The 24,662-nt window shown below is 36.6% G+C and overlaps 1 protein-coding gene across 4 annotated transcripts in view; it reads left to right on the top strand.

The window, feature by feature from the left end:
- KDM7A (lysine demethylase 7A) overlaps positions 1 to 24,662 on the top strand; it is a 75,712-nt gene that overhangs the window by 22,338 nt on the left and 28,712 nt on the right. For 3 of the 4 annotated variants that reach the window (XM_072871938.1, XM_072871929.1, XM_072871921.1), the window contains exons 2-9: positions 5,751 to 5,836; positions 12,779 to 12,896; positions 13,775 to 13,935; positions 15,980 to 16,121; positions 16,400 to 16,586; positions 17,261 to 17,423; positions 21,481 to 21,568; positions 22,298 to 22,404. In XM_072871938.1, coding sequence (XP_072728039.1) covers positions 5,751 to 5,836; positions 12,779 to 12,896; positions 13,775 to 13,935; positions 15,980 to 16,121; positions 16,400 to 16,586; positions 17,261 to 17,423; positions 21,481 to 21,568; positions 22,298 to 22,404 — 1,052 coding nt within the window. The remainder of the gene's footprint in view (positions 1 to 5,750; positions 5,837 to 12,778; positions 12,897 to 13,774; positions 13,936 to 15,979; positions 16,122 to 16,399; positions 16,587 to 17,260; positions 17,424 to 21,480; positions 21,569 to 22,297; positions 22,405 to 24,662) is intronic. The other variant, XM_072871948.1, reaches the window with a different exon arrangement.

The raw sequence follows: 24,662 nt of genomic DNA, 5'->3' as shown, positions 1-24,662 counted from the left end.
TCAGTATATTAATAGAAAGATCACTCATCTGATTATTTGAAATTCAGTAATAAGGCCTGAAATTAAAAAGGCAAGTGTGAGATTCTTTCTATATATGTGTATATTGTCAGTATAAGATTGCTAAACAGACATCTCTTTCCTGTTGTTTAGCAATCATTTTTAGAAAGACAAAATACTGTAGAGATGAAAGAACAGAATATTTTCAAATACTATGTCTTTATAATAACATTAAGTTATAGATTTGGTAAATCACTGCATGTAACTGTAACAGGTAATATTTATTTTCTTTAAATTTATAGGAACCTTATTGCTAGGGTTTGTAAAGCTGTCTGAAAAAGTGAGTTGAGTGGTGATTAATTTTTTTCCTTTGGATCAGCTTGTTGAACTGACTTATCATGTGGCTGCCTGATGGTTTAGATCTGGTGAGAGAAAAAATGGAAGTCCACAGTCAGACAGTTGGAGGAACGAGGGTGGGACCTTTTTTTCAGCAGCAACAACTGCACTCAGTTTAATATGATGTGAAACTGTACCCTGCGGTAGTGACTTCAGTTTTTGGACAATAAAGACTCTCCTGTTACTAGTGAATCTTTGCTGCCTCTAGAATTTACTTATTCCTTTCCTCATCCCTGTTAAGAAACGGTAGGGACTCACTATCTATGTATCTTCGCAGCTGTTCTGTGGATAACTGGAAGTTGAAAAAGGATTTTGGGGATCTGCTCTGTCAGATAATGGGCAGGAGTTAATAGGAAACATGCCTATACCCCTAGTAATAGTCTGTAGCCCTGTATTCCTGGTAACAGGGAACATGCTCTAATACCCCTAGTATTTTTTTGCTGTTCCAGAATTTTTGTTAATCTCTTCCTACTGGATGTCAAGACGCGTGCTTTTTTTCCTCCTTTTACTGGATAAAACCTGCAGTGCTGTCTGAGGCATAGCAAGGAAAGGTTGTGGGTGCTGATGCAAGGGTGGACTTGAAGAAGAGGATGTGCCGAGTTCTTGTTCAGAAATAGGATAGTAGAGAAAGAACAACAACATTACCCATAGTGTTTATTCAGGGAGAATATAGGGGGATCTTGGAAAATGTGATTGTCAGTAATTTTATAGCTTGGAAAAGATGCAAGGTATTGTGCCTAATTAAACATGCTAGCAAGAGTCCCGAACCTGCATTTTTGCTGCACAACGACAGCAAAAAGTCAGACTGTTCAGGTCAGACTGTGGAAGACAAAGAGGTCTTTGGGCCTGAACTTTGTGCGTCCCAAGAAGAAAGTAAGAGACTTAAAAAAACTTTGGCTCAATTTTGAGCTGTAAATCAATATCTAATTGTAAAACAATATCTATCTAACAATATCTGTTGAAGAAGCAGTAGATGTTCCTGTGATGGCCTGTCACCTTGCCTCATCTGCTAGGTGAAGCTTATAGGTACCAAGTGTCACACTAGTGTTGAGAGAAGTGGAAGCTACTATGGGAAACTTCATAAGAAGTACAATTGCATCTAGAAGGAAGAGTCTGTTAGATTTTCCACATGCTGCTGAAAGAGGTGAAGAAGGAGCTTACGGAATTGAAGTGATGGGGGAAAGGAGCAGAAGTCGGAATCCAAGAGTATGGTGTCCTGTGTATGACCCAGCTTCTTGACAAATTAACTCATTTTTTTCCATGTTGAGGATGATCCATTTTCTGCAGTCCTTTTATTAGATCATCAATAATTGCTTATATCTCTCAGTTTTCAAGATTTGTATCTTCAGTATGCCTTGTATACAGGAAACCTCTGAAATTTCCTAGTAGGAATATCTTGCTGACAGTTGATAATCTGTCCTGTTAGTCTTTTCATCTGTGACAGTTAAACTGGGAAAATGAGCATCCAAACTCTACTCATATCGTGACTTTTGTAGTGCTATGTGTGTAATCGTTCCCTTTTATGCTTGGAATTTTATATAATGGTAGAGTATATACACTACTTGTTTTAATAAGATAAAATAGCTTTTCAAGTAGTTGTGTCCCTTTAAGGACACTGAAAATAAGGCCTTGAATCAAGAGTGCTTTGGATTTTTTTCTTCAACCAGGATTCTTTCAGTCGTACCAACAGAGGCAGTTAAGCGCTCTCTGAAATGTTGTGGTCATGCTTGATAATGTCAGAAGTAGGGAAGAGAAAAGCCAGACTGGATTGAGAGCAAGCAGGTATTAGATTTGGAAGGTGCAGCAGCCTGTGTGGTGACTGATGTGGATGCAATACTTGTTCACAACATTGTGCTCCTGTAGGAGAGAAGAGGTGCCAGGTGCCTTGGGTGGCTTACTGTGTACAACTGTGCAGTCTTCAGGGATAAGGCTTCCTGTAAATGTTTTGGACTTTTACAAACTCCTTGTACAAGGCATTCCAACATAATTGTGAAATAGTTGTTAAATCTGTCATACCAAATTATCTGTACTCATCTCTTAAATTATAAATTAATAGCAATACTGCAGTAGAGAACAGCCTCTGCAGGATTTTATTTGCTGTGAAAGGCTTATTTTCCCTTTACAGAAAAGCAGAGGTCCATTGGTATCTATCAGATATGTTAGACAGTCCTCTTCTGATTGTTTTTGATTTACACTTGCTCCTTTTACATAGCTACAAATATAATAATCAAATGGAAAGTTGAGGCTAAATCAAAAACATTCACCTTCTAGTGAGACTTAAGTCTGGAGAATTGGTTCCTCAAACTTTGAGTAGCAAGAGATTTCTTCAGTTGCCAGGGATGGGCATGTTATATGTGAAAAAACTTAGCACTTCCCCGATTCTTCTGCTACCTCTTGCTGACTTTGCCTTGATACTAGAAAGGTGAGGGAAGTTAGGAAAGTTTGACCACTCAGTGACTGATATCATGGAGTCTATTGTTAACTAAATTTTTCTACCTTGCTACTGCTTCTAGAACCATTTCAAGTAAAAGTGGGCCTGTTCAGGCCTTCCACCTTCATGAACAGAATTAGTGATGTATTTCTGCATAGTCTCCTACAGTAGTTTTTTATTATTATTATTATATTTTATTTTTTATTTTGTAAAACTGTAAACTTTTCACCATTCCTGAGGTGAAAGTCTACAGCCTCCCTGCAGGAGATGAGCAATTCAGAAACTAGGTAATATATACTAAAGACATTTCAACCCAAAAGGGTGGCAATGTGAAGGTTAATAATGATACTTCATTCAGGAAAACATCAGTGGATTTGGAGTGTTACTGTGTTTGAGTATGTTAATGCTTTCCAGGCTCTCTGCTACCTCTTGGTGACCTTGCTTTGATGCGTGAGGTCTGAAGTTGCACTTACCACAGTAATTGATTGCTTGCTAGTGGCTGGAATGATTAATGTCACATTCATCTGTGTACGTTGGAGAAAGGGACTCTGGAAAGTGACTTGTAATGGTGCTGTATGTGATTGATATGCTCTGTGGCATCCTTGGCAATGCTTGTTCTTGCAGGTGCTGGCACCTCATTTGCCCTTTGCATCAGTCAGGTATCTGCTACTAGATTCACTTCCAGTATCTACCCAGATACTTCTAGTATCTTTCCAGTTAGTTCTGAGTTTAGAGCATACATAGTAGACCGAAAATGTTTGCTTTCTTTATTGAATGGCTATTCCAGCTATTCTGATAACATTCCAGTGTCACCTGCTGTCTCTGTACACAAAGCCCCATGTGCCTTCATGAAAGGTTATGGAATTAATCAAGTCAGAGAGAGTGTTTAGTACTTAACAGAATTTCTGCTTTATTTTCAGACTATCCATAACATTCTATAAGAGACAATAAAATTAACATTCTTAAAAAGAATATGACAAACAATTGTCAAAGCTTGAATGTGTTTTTACTATACTTTGATGCAAAGTTCTTAGTGTTAGTCAGCAAGATAATCTGATTGGGGTGATGATGAATGCATTGGATAAACACCAAGAAAAAGGAAAGGGAGTAAGTCAAGTTTTCCCATGGAACACTGTGTTTCATTGAATAATTTGTGCAAACTTGATCAAGATACAGTCCAATATAAATATCTTTAGCTGTTCAAAAATCAGAAATTTAACTAAAATAATGGGATTCCTAAGGATGTATAAATCCAGCCTTCTCATTTGGGGCTTTTAGAGTGTACATTTAAAACAGTTTTCTTATAATACGTAGGATTATGAGTCACTTATCTATTCTATAAAAAGAGAGAGCACACAAGCAGAAGGAAATGGGACATGCATTTTTAAAGACTGCTTCTGCTTTTCTTTTTGTTTGTATGTCAGCTGAATTTTCATGTAATAACAATTCCTGTAGTGGTGGTCTTAAAACAGATACTAAATATTGCAAGAATTGTGATGAACTGTGGCAGCTGAGTTTCGTATTTAGATTTTAAAATAGTATGTATATAAAAAAGCTATATAATTTGTAAATTTCATGTGGTATGTAGCAAATGGAGAAGTACAAGAACCAGCTGAATCTGTTTACAGAGAGTTCAGAATGGTGTACTTCTCATTGATAGTTACATGGGAGATGCTCTTCAGTTTCAGATTTGATTTGCTCATTCGTGTGCTTTGAATGCTAGACTGTTTAGTATATTGTTTTGGCAGCATGTGCTGACACTTACTGGAGCATGTCAGCAGTTTTGGCACTAGGCTGCTAGGGAAAAGACTTCTTGTAGCTGGGTCATTTCAAAGCCTCAGTGTTTAAGCTGTCATTACACTTTTGATACGAAACGGGTTACCTGAATGGAGTGGTGTTCAAGTTCTCATGTTACTAGAATGCATTGAATATAAATACCTAATTGTGGTGTAAATGTTCAGTGTTGTAGTCTTGCTTCTGTATTATAAAGTCAGCAATTTTATAAGTGTCAATGAACTTTTGAGAGAAAGAACTCTGCCAGGATTCAAATTCTACCAGCAAGTAGGGATTACTTTTTTTTCCGTGAGAACTTTGTGCAAAAGCACATCTTCTCCAATTAACCTCTAGTGTTTCAACTTCTAAGAAAATGTACTTCATTTTGGCTTTGAAATTGTGTTATTTAGATACACAGCAGTGTAGATGTTTTGTCATGACTGTTGCAAATATCTTCAACTTTAATCCCACTTCGACTGTTTTATCTGGGAAAAAATGTGCACTGGGAAAATGTTAGATCTCTCGAGTGCTCTTTGAAATACTTGTTGCTATTTTAAAACAAAAACATTTCTACAAAGTGATTTCTGTGGTCACTTGTGTAACTTACACAGCTAGTATTAGTAGCATAAAGATTTCAGGAAGAATATGAAAGTATTCTTCATTGATTTGGCTTGGGGGGTAGGAGTCAGTTATGTGCTTTTTGCAGGAAAAAAAAAAGAAAAAAAAAACAAGAAAAAATCCATGATACCTTCTATAAATTGACAGCACATAGACTGCAGAGTTTTTTTTAAATCATAACTTTCAAAAGGAAAATTGCCTGAATGATTTTGCATAAACTGCTTCCTATAATTAGGATCAAAGCTTTCTGGGGGATGAGGGGTAATGGTACATATTGTAGACTCATTTTAAAATAAATTTGATTCTTGTTTCCTTTTTATGATTTTTTTTTTTTTTTTAAAATGGCATTGTTTCTTCAGTGATAAATTATGCCTCAAAATTTATGTGGCAACCAGGTAGTTGAGATAATTTGGTATCTCATTGTGATTTTGTAGACTGAGCATGTTCTGGTAAAGACTTAAGATTTAATTATTTTTTAGCTTGAAAAATAAGTCTTGCATGTAATCTCATTAACATTTTAAAAATATTATTCCAGCTGTGTTGGGGTAGAGGAGCACCATGCTGTTGACATTGATCTATACCATTGTCCCAACTGTGCAATTCTCCATGGGCCTTCTCTAAGTAAGTATGGGTTATTCAAATTTTGTTTTACACTTTCTGTCTGTTTTGTCTCCATGTGCAATTGAAAAAGACTGTTCAGAAGAACATTCAAGATGAGTTTGATTATTTAGAAGGTACTGGTTCTACATGACTAACTCTGAGCTGGTAAAAGAACCACAAAACAAAATAAACCATCCTGAAAGGTTCCTTGATCTGGAGATGCACATAGAATAAAATAAAAACCACTGCTATAGATTAAAGAAATCAAAGTGCACAGATGTGGAAGAAAACAATCTGGACTTGACAGAGAGTGAGAGAATGAAAATTAGGGAATCGTCATTTAAAGAAAAAAAAAGGGAAAATCCAAAAGACAGCTCAAGGTTCCTATATTTTAATCATCAAAATTCTAATATCTAGGAAGGCAACTTTGAGAAAATGTAGGAGTTAGCTGTCTTACCTTTCTTGATGATTGGAGGCTATAAGCCACAACAGTCCAGTGAAATCTGAGAATATGAACTTCCTGTGAGTTTTGTTTTGGTTTTTTTTCTATTTATGTCCTTGAGAGTTACACAGCTCTGGATTTCAGGTTTCTGATTTATAAACAAGTTTCCATGAAGTTCCCCATGCAATTTTATGAGTTACCAGAAGACCAACAGAGTGAAACAGAGCAGCAAGAGAGACCTTTTCTTTGGTTCTCCTTTCAGCAGATAAATTTGCTGTCCAGTCTAAATCTGCTCTCCCTTAGTTTAAAACCATTGCTCCTTGTCCTGTCATGACAGGCCCTGCTAAAAAGTCTGTCCCCATCTTTCCTATAGGCCCCCTTTAAGTACTGGAAGGCTGCTATAAGGTGTCCCCACAGCCTTCTCTTCTCCAGGCTGAACAACCACAACTCTCTCAGCCTTTCCTCGTAGGAGAGGTGCTCCAGCCCTCAGATCATTTTCGTGGCCCTCCTCTGGACCCGCTCCAACAGGTCCGTGTCCTTCTTGTGCTGAGGGCTCCAGAGCTGGACACAGTACTCCAGGTGAGGTCTCACCAGAGCAGAATAGAGTGACAGAATCACCTCCCTTGACCTGCTGGCCACGCTGCTTTTGATGCAGCCCAGGATACGGTTGGCCTTCTGGGCTGCAAGTGCACATTGTCGGCTCATGTCCAGCTTTTTGTCCATCAGTACCCCCAAGTCCTTTTCCACAGGGCTGCTCTTGATCACATCATCCCCCAGCCTGTATTGAAACTGAGGATTGTCCCGACCCAGATGTAGGACCCTGCACTTGGCCTTGTTGAACCTCATGAGGTTCACACAAGTCCCAGTTCTCCAGCTTGTCCAGGTCCCTCTGGATCCCGTCCTTCTGGCATGTCAACTGCACCACTGAGCTTGGTGTCATCTGCAAACTTGCTGAGGGTGCACTCGATCTTGCTGTCAATGTCATTGATGAAAATATTGAACAGCACTGGTCCCAGTATGGACCCCTGAGGACACCACTTGTCACTGATCTCCATCTGGAAAATGAGCAATTAACCGCTACCCTCTGGATGTGACCATCCCACCAGTTCCTTATCCACTGAACAGTGCAGCCATCAAATCCATATCTCTCCAATTTAGAGAGAAGGATGTTGTGGGGGACTGTGTCAGAGGCTTTAGAGAAGTCCAGATACATGATATCCATTGCTTTTCCCTTGTCCACTGATGTGGTAACTCCATCATAGAAAGCCACTAGGTTGGTCAGGCAGGACTTGCCCTTGGTGAAGACATGCTGGCTGTCTTGAATCACTTCCCTGTCTTCCATGTGCCTTAGCATAGCTTCTAGGAGGATCTGTTCCATGATCTTTCCAGGCACAGAGGTGAGGCTGACAGGTCGGTAGTTCCCAGGGTCAGCAGTGACTTAAGATCTAGAATCTTTTCAAAGCTGAATTTACTTCACCATTTGGAAATAAGTTTAAAACCACTGCACCCTCACTGGTAGTCTTCTGGAGTATGAACAAAGTGATAAAGCATGTAATTAATGTATGTTGCGTGATATGTATCTTGTATAGTGTGTGAGTTCAGGGTTAGCTACTTTTAGGTTGGGGGCTAAAAGGTAAGATAAATGCTGTTTTACATGCTTGTAGTTTTTAGTATTCCAGTTGTCATTTTCAGTTAGAAATCTGCATGTCTCTCCTGTAAATCAGAATACAAATAACAGCCATTTCTTTCCCCACCTTTCTTCCTGTTTTTTCTGTGGAATATAGGGACTAGGAGGAGGAGTAGAAGGGGGGGATCATATCAGACCTTCAAAATAATAAACTAGTAAATTTGAAACTTCTTTTCTCTTCTTGATTTGGGAGAACTAGTATGCTTCACTGTGATGCCTGTGAATAACCTTTCTTGTAACGCAGAGGCTGCTAGCTTTAATGCGAGCTCTGTCTCACCTGCAGCAATTTGACAGTGAGATAAGAGTGATTTTTGTGTTGGAAGTCTTTTCAAAAAGACAATCTGGGGTAAAAATTATCCTTATTACTTCATATTGCCTCAAGTAAGTAGATCATCTAGATTTAGTAGAAGCTTCAGACATGTCACTTATCAACCCAAGCAGAGGTGATATGTTGAAATATGTCTTCACCTGGAATTTTATTAATTGCTCTCAGCTAAGCTGTCAGAATCACATCTATGATAGTTTGTGGTTTGGGCTCTACTTACTTTAGTGTTTAGAGAGACCGATAATATCTCATGACTTCAAGTGTTGCAGCAATGCTCCGAGTGCTTCAATTGTGTGAAATTATGTATGTAAGTAAAAAAAGCATTTTTATTTACAGCTTCATATTCTAAAATCCCTTTGTCTAAAGGAATTTTGAAAGAGACAAAAATTCAGCTGCTTGATTTAAGAGGGCAAGTATATCTGTGACTTCAGCAGACACTTGTGTACGTAATCCCATCTAATCAAATGGTGTAGTGCAAAAAAATTACTAAAAATATACAAGAAACACTTATTGCATACTACCAAATGGATGGTTAATTTTACTATCCTACAAAATTATTATGTAGAAGTTCCAGTAATGAAAAGAAAGCTACTGAGTAGTTAGATGTAAAGATCGAATTAATACCAGAGAACCAATCAATTTATTTTTGTATTTAAAACAAAAATAAAACCTCTTCTTGATTTGGGGGAGCAACAATTTTACAAAACCTTTAGTAAGCAGCTGTGTGTATAAAATGCTAAATAATTAATCCTAAAATCCTAAATAATTAAAAAAAAAAAGAGCTATTAAAAAAGTAGTAATACACTATGGAGTTTTCTTAGCTTATTTGGTTTAGAGTCTTCATATTACATTTTGTTATTTTCAAAGTTTTCTCAGTGATCCTTAAGTCTGAAAATGCTCCATTTGCATGAATGCTGGGAGTCAGGTCTGTCACTAGACTTTAGAACCCAGAGCTTCAAGAGAGCACAAGGTACAGTAAATGTTAACAGGACTGTGGTTGTCAGGACATTACTTTCTTAATCTGGTTTTACCTTCTCAAATGCTGTAAATACCCTCCCACCTGTTTTTATTGACTGTGGTAGTAATGCCAGAGTTTGATCTGAGCTGACAGTATGAGATGATGTACCAGGCCTTAGAAGTGGTATTGTATGATTTACTGTATGCTCCTCAAAATTTTTCAGTCTTCCTATGCTAACATTTCTCTTGCCTTTTTGGTCACTGGGAATCACCTAAAGGACCACTTCCAAGACTTGAGGCCTCGTTGTACAGATGCATACCTCTTGATGGTCCCCATTTGAAGTCTAGCATGTGACCTCTAAGACAAACAGACTTAGTAGTGTGAGACGGCAAGGAATAGCGTTTGCCTAAAGTAGGTACAGTTACTGGCCCACTGTTTTGAGTGTATAAGGAATGTAATTTAAAAATAGCTTTCTGCTTACCTTTCATGAAAAGTTCCAGCACACTCCTTTCCTTTTCCCGACCCTCCTGCAACAGTCTTGTGTACTTTTGGTGTGTTTTTTTTTAGTATTGTCACAGTGGGTTGTGCCTCAGTTTTCAGGAGCAGCAAGGGTTGACACTAGTTCCTTCCACTAGTTTGGAGTGCTTGGGAGGGGGAGGTGTTATATGTGCATTTCACCTTATGTAGTTGTTTGATTTTTTTGTTTTAATTTGAGCATGAGGATCCATTCAGTTAAATTATTTTTTTTGCAACTGTTACTGTAATGTCTTAAGGGGTTATAAAAGCTCTAGAATTAAGAGCTACGTAAGTGGAAAAAGTTTTCATTACTGTTTTCTGTTCTTCAGTGTTCTTTTACTTATGGAAGGATGATGTACGTTGCCAAGTACTAGGTAAAGCAAGAGAACAACTTTAAATTCTAGTTTTTTAGTATTGGAAAGACAGATTTTTAAAAGTTGGTTTTGTGCTATAAAATCTCTTAAGCAGCTGTATCATCTTACAATTTTAATGAGCTGTTATAACAGCAGTGAATTTATGAGAAACTGCTCTGTTGTGAATTAGTATTAGCCACTAATTTCTTGTATTATTATTTATGACTGAGAAAATGGCTTTGAAAACTTAATAAACCTGGCTTCATTATTTATGAAGTTTTACTGTATTTGGATAGTTGGCTCATTAAGCAGGCTCCTCAGCACTGCTTTTCAGGTTAGCAAATAGCTATAAATGTCAGTTTATTCTCTTAAATGTCTTCTAAAGGGTACATTTTGTCACTTCTGTAGAAAACAGCTTATCAATAGGAATAATTACCTCTTATGTGTAATGACTATAAGATGTCAGTTATTCCTATATAACCAACTGTTTTTTCTGGAGAAGCAGCATTTTTTTTTCTTTTTAGAAGCTACTTTTTTTTTCTTCTTAAATCTTTAGCTTCCTGTTACTGTAGCTGTGTTTTCAGTATTGCTAGCACTTTTTTTAGATTTTGGGTACATCATTAGTTTGGTAAACTTAAGGATGAGCTCTTCCGTAAAGTTCAAATTTGTATTAATACAGTTGTTTAGCTTGGTATTGTATTTGCATTGCAGGCTGTTTTGTATATGCCTGTAAAACACCATTTGTGTTGACAAGTATCAGTAGCTTTTCCTCTTCTGTGTTTCCTCAGCAGAAGTAACTAAATTTCTGCTTAATATTAGTTAAATTATAGATCTGGTCTCCGTAAATCTTCTTGGGGCAGTCTTCCAGTAGCAATGATCTAATGCCGTGGAGCAGAGTTTGGCTTTTTTAGGAAAAACTGAAACACAACCTAAAAGTTGCGGTACCCTTAGTATGTTTCTTAGTGTGGTAAATTGATATGCTGTTAAATCAATAGAAAGGTAGCAAGTTCAGCACTGTTGGAGTTTCTTTCCACATGATGAGATGGTGGTCCTTTTTGCTGAGGCACCTGTTGGGAATTTAATAGGGCTTCTTAGCCTGTTGAATGTTTGAGGACAAGAGATACAGGTTTATTTGTATAGACAGAAAGTGCTCCAAAGTGCATTTTGGTAACAAACAGATAGATGATACAGCCAAGGGCTTCCTTTCAAAGCAGTGAGCTTGTGTTCTTTATGAATGAGGATACAAAATGAGTGGTTGATTAAGATAAATTAATGAAATATCCATTATGAAATAATTTGTCACAAAATAATGAAAATTTGAAGACAGGAAGTAAGTTTACCGTGATATCCTAGGTCAGTTTGTCCTCTGCTTCACTTAAGGCCAAAAAATTCAAATGGGGAGGCTGCATACAGCTTACAATGTTCTAAAATACAGCCTTTCAATATATAAAGGTGGCTTATAAGAAAGAAGACAACATTTTACCAAGGCCTGTAGTGACAGGACAAGAGATAATGGTTTTAAACTGAAAGAGGGTAGGTTTAGATTGGGAATAAGGAAGAAATTCTTCACTATGAGGGTGATGAGACACTGGAACAGGTTGCCCAAAGAAACCGTGGATGCTCCATCCCTGGAAGTGTTCCCAGGTCAGGTTGGAGGGGACTTTGAGAAACCAGGTCTAGTGAAAGATGTCCCTGTCTGTGGCAGGGGGGTTGGACTAGGTGATCTTTAAAGCTCCCTTCGAAGCCAAGCCATTCTATGATTCTATGAAAATAGGGGTTTTTTCTCATTTGTTTATCTGTCATTTGTCATGGGGAGACCAACACAACAGTTTTTAGGAGAATGTCTGGTTTTTCATTTTGCTCTGCTCTTTAAGTATAGGGAACTGTTAAAAATGCAATTTAGTTGCTATTGAACTGTCAGTTTCAGATTCCCAAAATAGTAATAGAACATTAATTTATCCTTTGTTCTTTATTAAAATGTTGTAATTGCACATTAAAGTTTCAAACAACTCAGAAGTTGATTGTTTTGCAGTGCCATGCTTGCATTATATGTATTGTGCTTGCATAGTAAAGATCACACCTGCCCAAAACAGTTTGCACCCAAAACTGTTATGGAGACATAAGCAGTGGATAAAAGAAAGGTGGTTTGGTTTCAAACAGCATATGGTAGTGATTAATAGTAATATTATCACACTGGATATGGGTATGGTCATATGGTGAGATAGCACAATGGGAAAAGGTCCTGTTAATCCTGTGTTAATATATAAAATGAAGTCTGTGGATCTTGAAGAGGTATGATTCTTCTGTCTATTAAAAAAAAAAAGTCTAAGCTTTAGGGAATTAAAATTCTATTTCTAGTTTTGTTGCTGACTTTTTAGATTTGGACAACTTTCAGGCTGCTGCTGTTTACTTGTGCTGTAGTGGATATGGAGTCTTAAATCATTGTGTATAATGTGCACTGAGGTTCTCACATAGAAGGAGCTATAGAAGTATGGAGGATGACTGTCAGGTGTCCTGAAGATTTCACTTGTTGCAGATAGGTAGAGTGTCATGTGCATAAACAGTAAGGTTTGTTAATCATAGTAATGTGATTGAGGCATGTCTGGCTCACTGATGGGGTGACTGCTAATCTGAGCCATCTGATTTAACTAATTCAAAGTTTAATCCTTCTGAAACTCGTAGTGAAGAAGAGGAGGAACTGGCACAGACATGACTACACAGAATTGGATGATGGTTCCAAACCGGTGCAGGCTGGAACACGGACCTTCGTTAAACAGCTGCGGGCTCGCTCTTTCCCAAGGTACAGAAGCTTACTTACATGTTTCAGTGAAAAAAATAGAGAAATGTTGTCGGCTGAGTGTGTCTTAGGGGAAGCGACTAACATTTCTCTGCTTCAGAAAATGAAGGTCAAGGATAACTTCTTCCACCTTTAGAATCCCTCTCTGCCCTATCCCTGTTTCAGATGGCTACATTTGTGTTTTCATGCAGTGGCTTCCCCTGTTCAGTTTTGCACTGGGATATGTTGTCTATTGGGACTGCTACAGGGTGAGGTGGGGGTTTTGAGTTTTTATGGGTTAGTTTGTTTGTTTTTGTGGGGGAGTGGGGGCAGTAGCAAGAGTGGTCAGGTTTTGTGTTTCTTTTTTGTGCCTGAACTGTCAGAATATTGTTTGTCTATTCCTCTAGTTCAGGAATAGTCCTCAGTTTCATTCCAGATAACATGGAACATTTATATGAGCTAGTAGTCTGTCCATTCTCACGTGCTTTAGAGGAAAGTGGAGAAACATGGTTGTACTTTCATCCTGAGCTGTCTATGACTGGCTATCTCACTGAAACACAATGACTTACAATTCTTTAAAGGAGTTTGTTGTTGTTGTTGCCAAAATGTACTTTAATGCCTTCTCTGAGAATTCCTTTTCCCCATGGTCTTAAATTACTGCGTTCAGTCATACAGAAAGACTATGGGTTCCCAGGTTGTGCATGACAGTAAATGTTTCCTTGCTGGTTTAGGTTGTTTTCTTTGTCTTTTAGTTAAGTGCTTAATATAATAGTACTGGGTCCACTTCTTTCGGATTCAAATGTAGTAATTCCCATCTCTCCTCCCCCAAAATGTGACTTTTTTTTTTCAGTAGTGCTTGGAGGATTCTTTTCTGCTAATATCACATTATTTCTTTCCATTAGTGCTGATGAAGTAATTTTGAAAATGCATGGAAGCCAGTTGACACAAAGATACTTGGAGAAACATGGGTTTGATGTTCCCATTATGGTTCCTAAATTAGATGGTCTGGGGCTCAGACTTCCTCCGCCAACTTTCTCTGTTTTAGATGTGGAACGCTATGTAGGTAAGAGTCACTCTGGAGTATTTACAAATGATCCTGTCTGTAAATTAAAATAAATGTTTGCATGATTAGGGTGCTAAAGGGTTCCAGGGTGCTAAATATATATTCTGAATTGAATTACTTCTAACCAGAAAATTAGCAGAGAGTAAAATTAAAGCTATGGTTTGTTTTTTTGGTGGTTTTTTGTTTTGGTTTTTGTTTGATTGTTTTGTGGGGGTTTTTTTTGTGTGTGTGTGATAGGTATGTGATAGGAGTACAGCCTTTTTAACTTTCAAACATGTTAATTTTGGTGCAAGCTAAACATGGAATGCTGGGGTTTTTTTCTGCTACATGTTGTAAACCAATAAAGTGTAATGACTTTTAAGATTGTTCTTTTTGTGAGAATTGAATGAATCACTCTTATGATCAATAAAGTTTAATCATTGCTTAGGATATTGCAAAACTTAATGTTTTGGGCTCAGTAAATTGGCATTTCTGAATTAAATCTTTCTTCCTGGAAAATTTCCTACCTTGGCTTCCTTTGGCGGGAGAGCTAGAGCTTCCCAAGGACCATTTCTTTCTTATCAATCATATCTCTTGACAGTCTGTAATTGTTTCAGCCTCATGTAACGGTGCAGTACAGAGAAATAGAGACTGAGCCAATTGCAGCATGACATTTCCTGTAACATATAGTACAGTTGAGAAGTCTGTATATGTCCTTGTCTGTGTTCCTGTCATAACCTAATATAACAATGTGTGCTGAAAGCAGATTTTCTCTCCATCAGCATTTTACAATGGCACCAGAATAGAGGAAAGATGTGGTATATGAAATGTTGTTACCATTATGATGATTATAAACAGTAATGTGTTCTGCTTTGTAATTATAATTTTGATACTTCTGAATCTTTTCTTTTGGAATACTGCCTCTTCAGATTCAAAGAGAAACTTGGTCTTTTCATTCTCATACATACATTTTGACCTGCCAGGTTCTCCAGTTTAGGGAAAAAATTGGAATGACACAGATTTACCTTTCTATTATTGAAATTAAAAATTTCAAAGAAAACTGAACAAATACTGAAAAAATACTGAACAAAAACTGAACAAAAACTTAACAAATACAAATACAAGAAAACTGAACAAAAAGAAAACTGAACAAATACTATTCCAACTGGAATTTATCAGGGTGATACTAACTTGCAATTTTAAAGTAATTATGTTTATAATGTACATCTAGATACGTGCCAGCATTCTAAAATTAGTTGTCAAATCTGACCGTTGTATAACTAAATGGACATAAAACAATTGCTATTATAATGTTGTTAGTCCTTTCTCTTGGCTAAAGGTTGCTTCTTGCTTGTCAGGTTCTACAGATGTGTCACTTTAAAATACATGATGTGTAAACCAGTCCTTGTTATCTTCAGAAATGAAGCATCCTCATGACTTAATTATACAATGAAATTATCATGTGTTTAAAAGTTATGCATATATATAAGGAGGATGGGGGAGGGCTTGTAGAATGTTTGTGAAGGAGTACCTGCATAGTTTTTAACGTTAAAAACTTACCAATTATGGCACAAGTTTAGTGCAGTTTGCTAAGAATTACAAGCTGTGAGCAGTAGGATTTATTATTTGTAAAGAATTCTCAGTGGTCCTTGTGTTAAATACTCAAGTGCTGTAGTGATGATTAATAGGAAGATTGAGGAATAGATCTGCCTTGATAACTTTCTCTACGCTAGTCTTTCCAATTGCAGCCACAAACCCAATTTTTTTTTAAACCAGTTGCAGTCATTCTATACTGCTCTTTTTCTTTTTGGTTAACCACAGGAAAGAGGATTTATTTTTAGTGTTTTCAGTTCTGTCCTTAGCTGACTATAGCCATTAAAGTTAGACCTAATAAAAAGTTGGTTTATACCAATCTGTCTCTGTTCCAAGAGAATGCTGGTAGTAGTGGAGTTTTTGTGCAGAAATGTTTCGATAAAGGCTGGAAAAAAGTTAAGTTTCTCTTAATCACCTTAATTGGCTGTGTTTATCTGCGATAGGTTTAAGAAAGTCATCCTATTTTTCACAGGTGGCGACAAAGTGATAGATGTAATAGATGTAGCAAGACAAGCAGACAGTAAAATGAAACTCCATAATTATATTAAATATTTCACAAATCCTGACCGACCAAAAGTATTGAATGTTATCAGCCTGGAATTCTCAGACACAAAGTGAGTATTGACTTCTTCAATTCATTGATTGTAGCAAAGTGGTTTTCACTAAGTTGAACAGTATGTGTAGGAATATAATGTCTGTAGTGGGAAAGATGGGAGGCTGCATATTTTATGTAGGCAGCTACTGTGATGTAATGCGGGTATAAAACATTTTTATTAATTCATAAGTAGTAACTTTGTAGGAAACAAAAATTTAAAGCTGTGATTTAAAAAGAGGTACGCTTACTCTTGATTATATTTATGGTTCTTTTTTGTTTGCTTGTTTTTTTTAAAAGGATGTCTGAACTAGTGGAAGTACCAGATATTGCCAGAAAGCTTTCATGGGTGGAAAATTATTGGCCAGATGATTCTGTCTTCCCTAAGCCTTTTGTTCAGAAGTATTGCTTGATGGGTGTCCAGGACAGCTATACTGATTTTCATATCGATTTTGGAGGAACATCAGTTTGGTACCATGTTCTCTGGGTATGAAGTCTTCTTGATTTATGGCTGTGCAAAACAAAACTTATTCAGTGTGCAGCTTTCTGCCATGGCATTATCACCTGTATGAATTTTTGTGCTTAAAAAGCCAGGGGAGGAGCTTGGAAGTGAATTACTGATTGTTGGTGTTGCATTTTTATGCTTTTATTTTAGCATGCTGTTGGTGACTTTAGACTGTAATTGGTTGACTCATCATTTTAGTAGGCTGGTAGGTGATATAGTGAGGTTTTAGTATGAAAAAATGAATTGAATGAAAATAATTGACATACTCAACTTTTTATTCTTCTCACAAACTTTGACCATGTATACATCATAGGAGAGGCAAAGTGTTTTCATCTTAGGTTTTCTCATTTGGCATGTGTGCACATATCCATATATTTTTTTATAAAAGCTGGAATTTTTTATACTCCAATGAAAAGTTTTGGTTGGTTTGTTTGCTTCTACATCACAAGACACCAAGTGGTTAGTGTACTATTGATGAAGCTTTTGGTGGATTACAGTTGTGAAACACCGGGGCTAGGAAGCCCTAATGTTCCATAATGGAAATAGGGAATACTTACCATTTAGATCAATCTGTTACCTTATTAGGAATGACTCAGAGGTTGCAATATGCCTCCAGGAGGACATTCATTTATTTATTTGATATTTTTGTTTAATAGGGTGAGAAGATATTCTATTTGATCAAGCCAACTGATGAAAATTTGGCTCTGTACGAGTCTTGGAGTTCATCTGTCACCCAGAGTGAAGTATATTTTGGGGACAAGGTTGACAAATGTTACAAATGTGTTGTGAAGCAAGGACACACTTTATTTGTTCCAACAGGTAAGATTTTACCCTTATTACTAGGATTTAGCATGTTTAATCACCTGGGATTATGTTATCAACATTTGGTTTCTCCTAAAGTTTTCAATAAGAAAGAATAATAAAAAATTTAGAAATTTATATTTTCAAAACAAGTAATTAGCTTTTTAGGGTGCCTTACAGTAATAACAGTTATCAGGGAAAGAAAGGGTGTTTGTTACTGTTGTGGTTTAGCCCCAGTTGGCAATTAAGTACCACACAGCTGCTCGCTCATTCCCTCCCCCCGTGGGATGGGGGAGAGAATCGGAAGAGCAAAAGTAAGAAAACTTAGAAAACTTGTGGATTGAGTGGATTGAGATAAGAACAGTTTAATAATTGGAACAAAATAATAACGATAATAATAAAATGTAATGAGAAGGAAAACAACAAGAGAGTGAGAGAGGAACAAAACCCAGGGGAAAAAAAAACAGCGATACAACTGCTCACCACCTGCCGACAGATGCCCAGCCAGTCCCCAGGCACCGATCACTACCCCCTGGCCAACTCCCCCCAGTTTATATACTGAGCATGACATCATATGGTATGGAATAGCCCTTTGGTCAGTTTGGATAAACTATCCTGGCTGTGCCCCCTCCCAGTTTCTTGTGCACCTGGCAGAGCACGGGAAGCTGAAAAGTCCTTGACCAGTGTAAACACCACTTAGCAACAACCAAAACACCAGCGTATTATCAATATTATTCTCATACTAAAATCCAATAGGAAGGAAGAAAATTAACTCTATCCCAGCTGAAACCAGGACAGTTACCCAATTACAAGACAACAAATTAATTAAGCTTAATTTGGATATCAGGGAAATAGTTCCAATTCACAGAACACACATTGTTCACCATTTGATAGATATCCAGACCGAATTCTTATCTTAATTTTATAATACAATTTTGTTTTTACAGCTTTTGAATATTGTAAGACCTACTAGGCAAAATTATTACAAAAACATCACATAAAATTCTTATGCTGTAGGCTAGAGGATTAAAAATAAAAGGGTTTTTTTTTTTTTTTTGTTTTCTGTCAGCAGGAAATCTAAACTGTGGTGGAGCCTATGGAGAGACTCTGAATGAAAATGAAAGTGTCTCTAAATAAAATTGAAGAATATATAATTGCATTCATGTGTTAATTCCTTTTATTAGAAAGAAAAGGATATTTGCAGATATAGTTTATCCTTTTATTAAGAATAAAAGGATATGTGCAGATATAGTTTATGAAACTATAGAGTTCATAAATTCATTTCAGCAGCTTCCTTTAAAATTGATGGAGAGGCATGGTCTTTTCTGATTTTCTTTAACAACATTTCTTGTAGCCATCACCTAATAGCATCTGATAAATTACAGTACATTTTTAAGAAATGAGAAACACCAAGACAATTAAAATTCTTTATCTATTTAAAAGAACACAGAAAAATCCTCCAAACAAAACACACACCTCCACCCCCCCAACTGCCGAATACCATAAACTTAGAAGTCTTTAATAAATCAAACCATATTTTGCCAATAAAGCGAGTGCCAGTTAATTTCTTGTATTTTCAGTTATCCAGCCCACCCATATAAATACTTTTTATTATTTTATTATTAAAGATTTGTACTGGGTGCTAGCTTCCCTTTTTTGGGGGAGGAAGCTTTAAATATACAGAGAAGAAAAATGGTGCACAATTCTACTTCTGGAATAAGCCTTGAAGATTATGTTCAGTACTGTATTCTGTCATGGACTTCCAGACATTTTTCTCACAGCTCAGTTCTCTACCTGTGAGGTTTAGTGTTTACTGTTCTAGTTCATGGCTTGTGCAGAATAAATACTACCTGGTAAGGAGCTATATATGCACTTAACATTTCTGAACACCCAGAGCTTTTTAAAACCATATATTTTTTGCAAGATACAATGTTAATTTTCCATTTATCTAAGTGTAAGGTCATACACCTATGAACAAAGAATGCAGAATTACAGAATGAAGAACTTTATTGTGACCCACAGATCTTTGAAAATACTTACTGCTTCCCAAGTAATCAGCTAAATCTGAGCTCTCACTATAATGTGGCCAATAAGAAAAGTATCATAAAATGGTGATTTCTAATGCATATGTGTATTTGTGTGTGTATACACATAAAATGGTACTTTGTAATGTAAATGTGTGTATACACATATGTGTGTATGTGTATACACACATACATATTCATATACATATGATGGAGTATAGTGTAAGAACCAATAAATTAAACTAGGTTTCAAGACAGGTGTTTAAAAAATGGGAAATTCTGTAAGACTGATTAAAGGCTTGAAAAAAACCGTGATCTCTACTGAAAACCACTTTTGCTGTTCCTGCTTGTACTGATGCTAGTGGATGTCATAATTATTTTATAATCTCTGAAATATGTTCAGAGTAGACTTCTGAATTAAAATTAATCTTGCATGTAGGTGAATAGCACCTACTGGGAGGCTCTTGAGAGTTATTTAAATATTATTCAAGATATTCTGTGTGGTCTACACCACATTTTCTTGCCTTGTTACACAGACGTTGATCAAAATTACAGCATAGAAATAGCGAGTAGGAATGTAAAAAAAAATGAAATCCTTTAGTTGATACAAGTATGCCATAAAAATCCTTGGTGTTGATGCAACGGCAAGGAGACTTCGTTGTCAGTTTTGTCAGTGTCTGGGGAGATGTGTTTTTAAAGACTTGAAATATGCATATTCCTTGGAGAGTCAGAGGTATTCAACTACTGTGATGGTGATGATAAAAATGAAGAATTGAAACCATATTAACAAATGCAAAATGCAACTGGTAATACAAGGCAATCTTCATTGCACTGCACTTCTCAAAGACCAGAAGTAAACCTGAACAATGTATAATATTAATTAAAAAACCCCCTTAGGTTGCATGTGCCATTGTATTCTACGTTCTCTCATATACCATTCTGTAACTTACTTCCTTCCCAGGCTACATAGTAGGCGTGTTGCTTAGTCAGCGTCGTTGCTAGGTTTCAGGTCTTTTTATGTGTGGTACCACAACAACTAGAACTGGTTGTTCTTAACTGAATTAGGACATTGATTTAATGGTAGTTTGCAATATATAGTTGCTTGTGATTTGGTCTGATCTTCCCTCAAATTGGGGAGCTTCCTGTGTTTGTACATCTTGCCTATACTCAGTCAAACCATGAAGTAAACTGCAAATGTGTGGCCAACTCATCTTTTGTAAAAAGATCATCCGTATGCATGCAAAACCAGAAAAAAAAAATCTTGAAAGAAGAAACTCTATTTGTAGTTTATTTACATTAAAGCTGCACTGTATAAATTTTAAAGGTAATTTTTAATCGGGAAGCTAATATTTTGTGTTCTTTTGTGTACTTGAAATTATCCAGTAGTAATCAGCTAGATTGATAGCATAATGTTGGCTGTGCTTTGCCATGTTGAATAGTGGAGTTCACAAGGACAATATTTCAATTATGTGACAAATTTATATAGTCAGAGTGCCTAGACTGGGTTTTAAACTGATCATAATTTCACTGGAATTGGGATGACTGTATTTAGAATAATTAATGTAACTACTTCTGAATTCCTATTTGAGACACTTCAGTATTGCTAAATGACTTTTTTATGTTGTGCAAACAGCTCAGTTACTGTAAGCAACATATAAATATTGAAAGTAATGTAATTTCTATTTTATTTTTATGACTTTATCTTTTGTTCAGTATGTTTTTTCCTCTCCTGACTTGCTTATTTTTGTTGATTGGAGGGAAAACTTTTGCAAATTTTTAGTTGAAAAATCACTGGTGGTCTTGCATTCTCGCCCCCCCCGCAGTAAAAAAAAAAGTCTTAATCTTAACCCTTTCAGAAAACTACAGTTTCACTAGATTTCTGAAACACTGTCATTTACATGTTGTTAAAATTTTGATTACTTGTTCCCAGCACAGAATACAAATTTGCTTTTTTGATTCCAGGTACCGCATTTTTTACTTATATATGTATTTAAAAACAGTTTCAGAATAATTTATATGTATGTATTAAGTTTCAGAATCTGTCATTTCAGGCTGGATTCACGCTGTGCTCACATCTCAGGATTGTATGGCTTTTGGAGGAAACTTTTTGCACAACCTCAATATTGGCATGCAGCTCAGGTTAGTCTCAGCTCTTCCTATACCTTTTCCTCAGTAAGTAGGATATTCTTTTAATAGATATCTTTCTTCATGCTCTTAACCAGGATCAAATCGGTACAGGCTCTCAAACAGACAATAGTGGCATTTTCAGTTAGACTGTATCAAGCACATACTCTTATTTCACTTCTGCAAAGTTTGTTTCAAAAGCAAAATGAAGGGTATGCAAGAATTTAAGTGAATAAAAGCAAAAAAAAAAAAGAAAAACTCTACTTTGGAGATTAGTATAAGTGATTAAAACAAAACTGAGCAAGCCCAGGTGTGCGACACTGAGTTGAAATGAGCGTCCTCAAGTCAGCATTGCTCTAAGGGCAGCTGTATTTAGTTTTTGTCCAAGATGTGGAGCTGTCTTCTAAACATATTGTTTTTATTTATTACAGTGGAATCCTGATAAAATTCCATCTGTTAAAAGATCACACATTGGGTTTGTATCCTAGTTTTATGAAGTCCAACTTTATTCTTAGAAGTGCCGCAGTCAAACTTGATAAGGTCAGAGCCTGGATGAGACCAGAGTTCAATCTTGTCTGTGGTCTTGTTGGGATTTAACTATGTGGTACTTGACTTCTTTTATTTATCATGGCCATGGTTATTTTATTTTATTTTGGACATTGTGTCAATTTGAATGATTGCATAGTTGAATAGTGAATTTGATAATTAAAATATTCACGTTTTGTGATGTTTCTGTTTATTCAGGTGTTACGAAATGGAGAAGAGGCTAAAAACCCCAGATCTTTTCAAATTTCCTTTCTTTGAAGCCATCTGTTGGTTTGTGGCCAAAAACTTACTGGAAACATTAAAAGGTAATCCTTGTTTTGTTTTAAGAGATATACATGTATCTGCGCTTCCCCACCACCCCCCCTTCATTGATGATGGAGAAAATTATACTGCTGTTATGTGAGCAGAGGAAACCTTTTAAGGTGGAAAACCAGACTTGAATTCCTTTTTTTTTGAAAAGTCACGTTATTTTTTAACCAGATTTTAGTGAATGCTGCACTGTGGCAGTTCTAGATCCAGCAGTTCTTGGTTTTAGTAAATAATCTTTCTGAAAACTACTTTGGTGATTAAGGGTTTCTAGGGTAACTTCCAGTGTGCAGAAATCTTAGTGCAGTTGGTGATGCATGTAACTAACACTTTGTAGCATGCTGCTGGAACCTTTGAACTATTTTATTAGTGTTTTTCATCCAATGCTGATGATGTATCTGGTCAATGGAAATATTCTAGATTATCAAGACAGTATCTGAGATCCTGGCACAGTGCAATTATACCCCCAACCAAATAGGATTAATTTGCCATTATCTGAAAAGACCTTGGTAAGGAAGATAGGAAACTTATTTCAATGGCATCAGTTTTTCACTCAGGCTTCTTCCATATCATTTAAGATCTTTGAGTACCATTTGGTAGCCTTTCTCTTTCTTTCAGCAAACGACTCTCTAAATGATCCCACTGACTTATATCTGTGAGTTTCTTCTTGGTGGCTTCACGGCTGAATGAAGAGGTTTTCTTGCACTTCTACAATTCTCTTTGACCTTTTCAGTCAAACTACCTGTTGTCTTCTGCTCTTTGTCATTAAGGGAAAGGTGTGATGGCTTTTGTAGGAAAAATGCATCAGTTCCTATAAGCTGTGTTAAATCATTTATATCAGTGCTTATCAATAGACATCTCAAGAGCCTCTTGTTCTTGACAGTTGCTGGTCCCTTCCAAACTTCCTCATCTAGTCCTGTAATTCCTATATCTGTACCCATGTATAACAGCATGAGAGGGTGCCTGTCTGACTTCACCTTCTTTTCCTCAAATATTTTGCCCTCTGCCTGCTCTATTTAATCTTAAAGGTCATATTCCAAATGATGTATTTCAAAGCAGAGAAATCAACCTTCAAAGGAGGCTGCTGAATTCAGCTTCTGCTTTGGAAGAGATCAGAATCTCACATAACCTTTTTCTAATACGAGAACAGTCACAGTTATTGAAAATGATCTATTCTCCTTTCAGCAAATGAAGGCATTGAACAACCCTTATTTCCTAAATGAGCATTTGAAGTTTCTGGATTAACCTAAAGCAACTCAGAAATCTTAACAATTGGAACAAACTTGCAGAAAATTTTTCCGTCTAAAAAAAAAGTATTTTCTTCTTGAAAGCTTGCTTTGGTTGGTCTTATACCTGCGTATTTAAAATTTATAAACTTGTCAGAAGACATCGGAGCTGTATTCCTGCTGGAAAATCAGTGGATTATATGTTTCTAAATCATCTGGCTAACTATGCGTCGTGTCCCATGTCCATTCCCCGCCTCTTCTCCCTCCCCTTTTTATCCCATGACTCCTTAAGTACATAGACTAGGAGCTTCTTGTGACTTGTGTCTTAGGGGAGGGGTATGAAGCTTATTCTCATGTTATTTTTACTCTATGGCTTAGCAGATATTTTGTTGCAGAACAATGCTATGATCTATAAACACATCATAAAAAAATCAAAATTGATGTTTCCATGTCTAGAGTGAAGATTATGTTGGGCTTTGGCATCAAGACTCATGTGAATTAGGTGTTTACCAGTCAGAATCCTTTGTTTTATAAATAAGGGATGATACCAGTTCAGTTGTGAAAGGTAGTGGTGATGACCAACTTGTAAAATGTTGAATGCATGGTTGTTAGCAGTACTTTATGTGAAATTCAGGTCAGTAAGCAAAATCAGCACAACGTATCCTTCTTGTTCTTTTTATAAAATGATAACAGGGTCATAAACGTTTTGGTTTTGTCTTTTTTCATTGGCAAGAAGTGTTTTATGGTACTGTAAGTGTTGTGTCAGTCACCTAAACTATTGTTCTTCATAGTTGTTGGGGCTTCAGAATAGGTAACTTGTTCATCTATCTGATACTCATTAATTTTAGTTACTCTTATGTCATACAGTCTTTTCTACTGCTGCTAAAAAATCCAGCCTGTGGTGCTGCCTTGTATTCTCAAAATTTTATCAACTGAGTCAGCTGGTGGGCAGAAAGACTTCTGCTGCAACTCAAAGGCCTGCCACTCCTTCTCGTACCCTTTAACAAGTAGGAGGCATCTTGGAGAAGAAT

Source organism: Ciconia boyciana, chromosome 1 (genome assembly GCF_034638445.1).
Source record: "Ciconia boyciana chromosome 1, ASM3463844v1, whole genome shotgun sequence".
In the NCBI taxonomy this organism is placed as follows: Eukaryota; Metazoa; Chordata; class Aves; order Ciconiiformes; family Ciconiidae; genus Ciconia; species Ciconia boyciana.
The sequence above is the reverse complement of the archived record's forward strand: the minus strand, read 5'-3'. Positions and strand labels throughout refer to the sequence as shown.